The following is a 9,248-nucleotide window of genomic DNA, read 5'->3' as shown; positions in this document are numbered from 1 at the left end:
GCATGAATTTGTTCTTTAGTTCATTCATTAATGACACGTAGTCATCGAGAAGAATGTCTTGTTCCGTTTCCTTCACTGCTGTGGATGTCTCGCTGAGACCAAGATAGGTGCGCATTGTTTCCTTCAAATTCATTCGCAGTTTTTTTGCTTTGTTCTGTACATAAATCTCTCTGCGCCCCCATGCCCGTTTTCTTCTAAGAGGGCTCGCACCTACGGCTACGAGAGCCTCGTTGACGGCATCTGGAATTATCGCCGGTAGGTCATCCGCTGGAGACTCTGCTGCCTGATCTTCAACTTGCACATCAACTCCCAGCGATTGTTGCTCTGGGGTCTCTCTTGGTCTTGAGTGGTAACAACGACGGAGACAGCGCTGACAGAGCCTCTCTCCTGGAATTAATCCCAAGGACGGTTGCATGTTCACAAGAGACATTGTGATCACTGAAGTCCCCCGAAAATTCTTATTATGCTCCAGAAATGGATTTGAGCACCATTTTGATGCTATAAGCGACGTGTACTTCTTAAAGTACACCATGTAATGATGGCCACATACTGTGTCGATGCCTTGCTTCTGCTTTGCTCGAAGAGTGAGTAAGCGGCGTTGCGGCTCGGTGAGGTCCTGAACATTGACTATGTACTTCTGCTTAGTCTGAGTTATTTTGTGGCATCCATTAGGTCCGAGGGAGCACGGTGGAAGCGAAACACCTGTGAAAAGAAACAGTGGCGTGTATAATTTTATGATATATTTATCTACTCACTCTTTTTATTCAGCGAATACGAGACAAAGTTATAATCGCTTTTGACTTGAGTAGCACGTGAAGTCTCGTGCAGAACCTAACGAGTCATCAGTCTGCTGAAAACCTTGCTAAAAGACATGGCTACATGCAGTCACAACGACTTGATTGTGGGGCGTGCGGTAGGGGTGCTACTCAACAATTTTGACCGACTGCACGAGTGTTCTTGCATATTGCCTTCACTGAAATGCAGCCTCTATAGCGGGGCTCGAAACCAAGACATTGATTGATCTCAACTGGGCAATGCCATAGAAACTAAGCTGCGTCCCTCCGCTACGGATACGAGTGCAATATAACTACTCAGTTCATGTAATTTACATATACATTGAATGCAATAATAATATTTAACACCTGGGTTCAGAAAGGTACTCTTAAACAAGAGCGCGTCTTCACTGGCAGGCATTCGGTCTGTCGCCACTAGAGATAGCAGTTTAAGCGATAGCGAGGAGACTGTTACAGTGATGCTACTAATTACAGAGTCCAGCAATACATCTAATTGGCTAGTTGTGCATCCGTTCCTACTGAGAGGTGGGCCATGCACAAAGACGGTATGCAAATGTGTTTAGTGTACTCCTTCTGCTCTGCGTTTTCTGTTCGTGCACTGCCCCCTTCTCGTGATATGAACTAATCACGAATGGCTACGTAATTACATGTGAAATTACAGGTAATTATGTGTATAGACTAGTGTACTATATAAAACAAAAGTTCTATCTGTTCTCGTAAAAAAATAGGCGCGTGTGGAAGCAGTACTGTCTGAAAAAATAAACCACAAAATAAATGCCATAGTGGCCATAGTGAAGAAAATTTTAACGGAGAGGCCAATAAGCCTTGTCCCTAAACGAAAACGTGATTATTTGAGAATGAACTTTTGACTATGTGTTCTCAGGCTTCTATTTTTTCTCATTGGTGCACTGCTATGCCAGTCATACTTACTATTATTTAGCGTAACTATGTGATCAATACACAACATACTTCACTAACTTCTGTTTATAGACTTCATTTTATGTCACTCCATTAACATGATGCTCTCATTTATTTAAAATATCCTTAGTGGACTCATAAAAACAAGACCAAGCAATCGATATAAAGTACGTATTCAGTGTCTCGTCGCTTTTGGTCTTTAGGCCATTCAGGGTTTTATATGCTGGTTTCACAAAGTAATGCATACGCGAATGCTAAATAAATGAAATCTCGACGCTCGACATAGACCACTTCAAACAAATAGCAATTGTTTAGGTGCTAGTAAACGAAAGTCATCGCAACGCTATGAAGTTTGCTCGAAGACCAGATATTAAGAATAAAGTCGTGTGTTCAATAGCGTAGGTTTCTCCGAAAGAAAAAACATACCTTCGTTAGCGCCCTCTTAGCATAGTGTCAAAGGAAGAGTAGGCGCTTCCATGACAAAATAGAAGGGCCTTCACAAAAGTGTGACAAGTACAGGTAATGTCATGAATAGAGCTTCTCCAATGGCACAACTGCTACATATCACCGACTGAAGAGCCGCCTTTGCTCAATGTGCAAGCCACACAGAGGATATCCAGCACTCGTTAGCAAAATTGCACAGCCTTGCTTTGCAATGATCCAAGGATGTCTGCTAGGACGTCTGCCTACTAGAGCATCGTAGAGTTTCGTCTGCTACTTGTTTTTTGCAGAAGAAACATGGTCGCTAGAACACGATTGTGTTGGCTGATATTTGCTACATATTTGCCGTAATAAAGCAACAAATTCTTTTCTTAATCACAAAGTTTTCACCCATTTCTAAATCTTAGCGTACATAACTGCCCTCTGTACTCACCGGCGTAACTTTCCGATGCCGCGTGATGTGCAGGCCGTCGGTGTACGGCGACATCCGGTTAAATGCGTTCAATTGGGGCTCGCGTTTTTTATTGGCCAGACTAATAATTTCTAATAAAGCATTCAAATAAACACTTGAGGAGCTGATTATCTTGTCTAGATGTTCCTCCATCGACTCAGAAAGTTTTGCGTCCACGCAAGTTCTACTTACCGCTAGGACGCTTTCCTACGAAGGGGAAACACGTGCAAGCGCACAGACCGGCATAACACAAATTCAAAAATTATTTTCTTGCTTAAAACAAAAAGTAATTTGATAAAACTTTCTCAGTTTGTAGACAATGAGTTTTTCTAATAAATACACTATGTAGCGTATTTTTACCCCGACCACCTCAATGCTAAATTTACGTCTGAACATAGGATAAAATTAACTTTTTTGCAACTTTGTCGCCAGCTGTACAGGCCATTTCACGTTATATTCGTCCCAAATTATTTTTCACTTAGAGTACAACTTGCTGGCAATTAGTTACTATAAAATATAACCTTCAGGTAAAAGTTGTCTTTCTGCAAAAAAATTCCCAATATGCACCAAATTTTGCATATTTAGTGCCGTATAAAAAAGTCACGGAAACGTAAAGATCGATAAAACCTTTTTTAAGTGAAAAGCCTATCTTAATTCTCAAGGGAAAATTGTGTGCGTGCCTAATTTAAGAAGAGAAAATTTTTGGACAATGCGTTTTACAACTCATACTTTCGAGCTTCCTAAAGAACTTCAGATGTTCCTAGCGGGGCGGAAAATTCTTTTTTCGCAAAAATGTTTTACAGAAAGACTTCTTGCTTTAAATAGATAGTCCTCAATTTTTTTCAAAGAAATCGCTGATGATCGAGCGCCAAGGTTGGGACAGTTGGCGTGGAATGACCCTGGTACTAACACAAGGGATACAAACTTGGAGGTCCATAAACAAGCGTGAGTTGATGTGAAGGACCGTACAACGAGCGATGGAATGAAAAGTTAGGTCTAATGTTAGGAGGAAGGCAGGCGGTGAGGTCGCTATACGAGTTGACATTAAAGGAAGAAATGGAGCTGGGCAGGCTATGCAATGTGTAGGACATACAGCCAGCAGTCTATCAAAGTTACAGAGTGGGTGCCAAGGGGAGCACAGTCAAGGAAGACAGAAAATTAGGGGTGTGATGATGTTAGGAAATGTGAATACAAAGCCTGAAATCAGCTAGCACGAGACAGGAGTAATTAAGGATGCCGAGAGAGGGGTTCGTCCTGTAGTGGACATAAAAAACGGCTGACGATGATGATGATGATTCTCATTTAGCAATGATGCACCGTGGCAGCGATTTTCAGCACAAAGGCAAGAGGACGTGAGGAGACTGTAGTAGGAAAATGATTGGACATCAGTTATACATTCTTAGCAGTGTACTGGAGATATGCATACACCTGCTCATGTTTATCACCATACCATTTGCTTAGAGGATAAAATATGGTTTTCAAAATTACTTCAACATCCCCATGTCCAAGTGGATCCATACAAACGTTTAATTTCTGTTCAAATCTTTGTAATAGATTCGCGAGCTATTTCTGTCACTCTAAAGATATGTACAACCTTAGTGGCAAATATTATCGCCAGACAATCAGCCTATCCTGCTTGCATATTCCAATCAAGATTGCAACGTAACATTGATAATGCACATGTTGTTCATGACTTGGAAGTACAAGGTGCCCAGCGTTAAAGGAGGTGTACGTAACACACAAAAGCATTGTTGTTACGTGACAAGACAAGTGAAGGGGCACTAACTTTTTTTAAAGCTTAACACAACAGAGCCTGCAGGTGTGATGTAAATGTAACGAATAGATTTCTTTACTGTGAACCCATAAACTGTGACATGAGGCTTTAGCCTTGTAACTTTCATAGCTCACCATCACTGAATTGTTAGATGTGTCTGCTCCCGTAGCCGCTTGACAACTGCTTCTTTGGACACCCCAGGGAGATTCCATTGCCAAGGAACCTCCCCAGCACTACTACAAAAGTATGCTGCGAAAAGGTTCCTGGCAGCTGCGCATTACCGAGGTAGTTCCTGCAATGTGTTGCCTTTATCGGGAAGAAGTGGGGTCCCGAGTTGTTTCCTGATGCATGTTGGACACCTTGTCGCCACTGTCCTGCGACGAGGTTACCAAAGCTGTCCTCTGTGTCGGTGAACTTGTGTGACTGTGGGTTGTGGACAGTGAGAAAATTGTGCAGAATACAAGCAGCCTTGATAACGAAGTCCACATTCTTCGGTTTCAAGTGGATGGTACGTAGCAGAATTGTCCATCTGGCCGCCGTTATCCCAAATGCGTTCTCTGCACAGCGCCTGGGGGAAAATTGAAACACTTTGAATGCCACTTTTAAAGAATACAAATACAGTTGAATCCTGCCACAACGAATACCGCTACAACGAATAATTCTTAATTCCCCGTCAGTATTTCATAGAAATTAATGCCCTAAGTTTCTCTGCACAATGAGTCATCTTTGGGGAGCGCTTCCGCTTCAACAAAATTTTTACGGTCAAAATCGAAACCAATACAATTGTTATTGGCAAAAGAGAACTGATTCACGTGAAGAAATCCTGTGATTGTAGTTTCACCATTCTGGTATGAGTTATCAGTTCAGCACATGCATATGACGTAGGACTGTCAATGCTATAGAAGCAGAGGTGCTCTCGAATAAAGCACATTCGTTCCTGCCCTGGCTTCCTGCGTCGTGGTCTTTCCTTGGCCACAACAAAACAACTGGTGACAAAGATGGGATGATGCTACGATTCTGAACCAAGCATCGGTGCAGCTGTTGCGGCGCAACGGACGGCTGGGCCACCATCAGAAGGCAAACGTTTAAAAATGGCAATCCCTGTAGCTTCGCAACGTTTCGGAAGCATGCCAGAGTTTAACCCAAGAAGCGAGGATATCAAGTCGTATTTCGAGAGGTGTGAAAATTTTGTGGCACTTAACGAGGTTCAGGAGGCAAAGAAGTTGAGGTTGTTCTTGAGCGTAATAGGCAACACAGTGTACAGAGAGCTGAAGAAAATTTTAGTTCCTGACAGCCCTACTGACAAGACCTTCTCGGAAATAATGTACTAGAACAACACTTCAGCCCCGAGTATTCAGTAACAGCCGAGCATTGCAAGTTCAACAAGCACACGCAGCAGGGAATGCTTGAAAAACTTCATGACGGAGCTTAAACGTCTGGAGCGTAATTGAGAGTTCAAGGCGTTTCTAAATGATACCTCGAGGGATCGACTAGTGGTAGGATTACGCGACCAAGAGACTCAAAGGATATTGTTCGCAACAGAAGACTTAACCTTTGAAAAGGCATGAAAGATTACGCTCGAAAAAGAACTTGCTGCATGGCAAACAAAGGAGCTGCATTGCCAGGCTGAACGCTCGACTGACGTAAATTTGGTAAACGAAGGAAAGCGGAAACGAAAGCCAAGCCGTTGGGGCGTGAAAAAAGAAGGGGGCACAAGCAGACCATTTGTTATCGCTGCGGGAAAGGGCACAATTCAGACAGGTGCTAGTACCGCAACGCGAAGTGCCGTTCATGTGCAAAGACTGGGCACCTGAAAACGATCTGCCGAGAGCGAAAAAGTCGTCCAGTGAACTATGCTGAAGCGATAGACGAAGAAGCGGATGATTCCGAGACATTTCACGTGTTACTATGCGCATGAGATGGAAAGCGAAGCTACAAAGTTTCCGTGCAGATTGAAGGGAAGCCAGTTTCTATGCTTTTTGGATACGGGTGCAGCTGTCACGTTGATGCGTGAAAGTGTTTTCAGACTACGGTTCCCGCGGACTGAATGCAAGCCAACAAGGTCAGTTTTGAAAACGTATACAGGTGAGCCTGTAAAGCTGCGAGGGAAGGCGACCGTAACCGTTGAGCATAATGGCTGCATAACTGAGCTTCCATTGCATATAGTAGAGAACCAGGGTGAGGCTATGCCTACACTTCTAGGCCAGGATTGGCTAGAAGAGTTGCAGCTTGACTGGAAAACCGTCAGTGGTGCCACAGACCATGCTGGTGTCAATTCTCTGCGCGAAATATTTCTGGAAGTTTTCCGCACAACACCGGGCGGGAGTAGTTTCGAATTTCTAAGCCAAAATATCCACAGAACCAAACTGTACGACTGTGTTTTGCAAAGCCAGGTCTATGCCTTTGGCTACGAAAGAAGTAGTCAGCGAAGAACTTCGGAAGCTAGAAAGTCAAGGCGTCTTAAGAAAAGGTACCACCAGCAAGTGGGTGACTCCCATTGTACCGGTTTCGAAGCGTGGTGGCGGAATCATAATTTGCAGTGACTACAAAGTAACAATCAATCAAGTGTTAAAGACCGATTGTTACCCGCTCCCGCTTCCTGAAGATTTATACTCGATGCTAGCCGGTGGTAAGGTATGTTGTGTGCTGGATTTGTCCTCTACGTACCAGCAAGTGCCTCTTAGTGAAGATTCTAAGCCACTGCTCACCACAAATATACATCAAGGCTTGTGCAAAATTCAAAGGCTTCCATTTGGAATTGCGAGCACACCAGCTATATTTCAGGCCATGATGGATCGATTTCTACAAGGAACTCCCAACGTAGGGTGCTATATAGAAAACAATATCATCATGGGTAACAGCGCAGAAGATTTCTACACAACTACCACAACAGTCCTCAAGAGACTTAGCGAGCACAAGATAACGCTGAAAGAGGAAATATGCAAGTGTTTTCGTGATTCAGTAGTGTACCAAGGCCACAAGGTTTTGAAAGAGGGCATCGATCCCAGCGCTGAAAAGATAAAAGCAGTACGAGATGCCCCAGAGCCCAGCAACATCACAGAAGTGAGGGCTTACTTGGGTCTTCTAAACTTCTATGGCAAGTTTTTGCGGAATTTGGCTACTGTGGTAGCCCCTCTTTATCAGCGTCTCCAAAAAGATCACAAGTTTAAATGGACGCAACAGTGCAAGAAGGCCTTCGAAACAACTAAGTAAATGATTCTCAACAGTGAAGTATTAGCCTTCTAAGACGTCACAAAGCCACTCGGACTTAGTTGCGATTCTTCCGCTTACGGCTTGAGAGCAACTGCTTGGAAGGTGAGCAACGTGGCTGGCATCTTAAGCAACTTCGTGCCGGCAGACATCTACAACGCCGATGAGACCAGGTTATTCTACGAGATGTTGCCGGCCAGGACGCTCGACTTCAAGGGGCAGCGCTGTCACGGCAGCAAACACAGCAAAAAATGTGTGACAGTGTTGCTTTGCACAAACATAGATGGCTCTGACAAGCGTCCGCCATTAGTCCTTGGAAAAAGTGCCAATCCGCGCTGTTTCAATGGATCCCATAGCCTACCTGTGCAGTACAAGGCGAACAACAATTCATGGATGACCCGAGCTATTTTCACAGAGTGCATGATGGCATTCGACCACGACATGAAGCGGCAGGACCGTAAAGTTTGCTTGCTTCTGGACAATTGTGGATGATAAAATTATGCCAACTAGCACAAGTTTCAGTTATCTTTCTACTGTCTCTGAAATCCTGCAAAATTTTAATGAATACAGTGGAATTCAAATAAACCTTGCATAATTTTTAGAATTTATTACTGCAATAACTGCAAGGGTGGTCTCCACAAACTAAGATAATCGGTCTTGTATGTTGCTTACTTTGCCTGCTACATGTAATAGTGACATGAGGGATTGAATGCCACATACCTTGCTCGGCTTAGCCTATAGTTGAAGAATCGTTTTTCATCATCAAGCTGCCTGGCTGGATAATGACGAAGAAAATCCTCTCTCAGCTGAAAAGCCTCGTCGCCTACGATGGCATATGGTGCATTTGTTGCAGAGCCAGGAAGCCAACTCAGTGATGGTATATCCAAGTCTGCTTGAGTGAGGGCACGTCCAAACTCTGAGTTTTTGAATGTGCCACCATCACTGAGGCGACCCTCGGCTCCCACATCGATGAGGGTGTACTTGCAGTCACTGTAGACCACAGCCATTAGGACCACAGATAATGTGCCCTGCAATTATGAGCACAAAGCACACAATCAATAGAAGTGCAATAATTGTGACAGCTTCACCAGTTTGAATAAGCACAATATCGGTATACCTCATTGAAGTGCAAAAGCAGCTGCCCATATTGTGAAGCCTAGAATCCCAGTAGAACAGTTTGTGTAAAATTTCATCGTAATGCATGACTGAGGAAGTGAAAACATCTCACACCAAGTGCATCAATTCTCCTGTCTTTGTGATTGTTGTCTGCATGGCAGTAAACGGTTATGGCATGTGCAAAATAATGGAAAGTTTATTGAGCAACTTGAAAATAAGCACAGTTGATAAATGGTCTCTGGCAGTAGCACTAATACAAGCACTTGAAATTGTTAAACGTCCTTAGTCACCTGATGCCAAGAATCAACTCTAGAGAAGTAATTTGTTAAGCTCTCACAGCTAACATCTTTTCGCACTTTTTAAGAATCTTTTTTGCACCTGTCAAATAATTCTGAGGCATTGAGCAGTCGTGCTGCTCCCCGTGATCCCTACTGTATATATGAGATTATATCTTGTGATTTATTTGTGTTTATAGCCATTGGTATATAGCAAGCTTTTGAGCATTTACTGCTGTGTACATCTTTAATAAAGCACTAGAATATGT

The 9,248-nt window shown here is 43.3% G+C and overlaps 1 protein-coding gene across 1 annotated transcript; it reads right to left on the bottom strand.

The window, feature by feature from the left end:
- Nucleotides 1-246: 246 nt before the first annotated feature.
- LOC142563494 (uncharacterized) lies at nt 247-8,595 on the bottom strand. Its single transcript, XM_075674045.1, has 4 exons — nt 8,309-8,595; nt 4,768-4,946; nt 551-702; nt 247-387 (listed from the first exon to the last, which is right to left on the bottom strand). The coding sequence occupies exons 1-4, from the start codon at nt 8,593-8,595 to the stop codon at nt 247-249; spliced, it is 759 nt and encodes a 252-aa protein (XP_075530160.1).
- Nucleotides 8,596-9,248: the final 653 nt, after the last annotated feature.

The sequence above is a fragment of the Dermacentor variabilis genome, chromosome 11 (assembly GCF_050947875.1).
Source record: "Dermacentor variabilis isolate Ectoservices chromosome 11, ASM5094787v1, whole genome shotgun sequence".
NCBI lineage: Eukaryota > Metazoa > Arthropoda > Arachnida > Ixodida > Ixodidae > Dermacentor > Dermacentor variabilis.
Note: the sequence above shows the minus strand (reverse complement) of the source record. Positions and strands in the feature narration are given on the sequence as shown.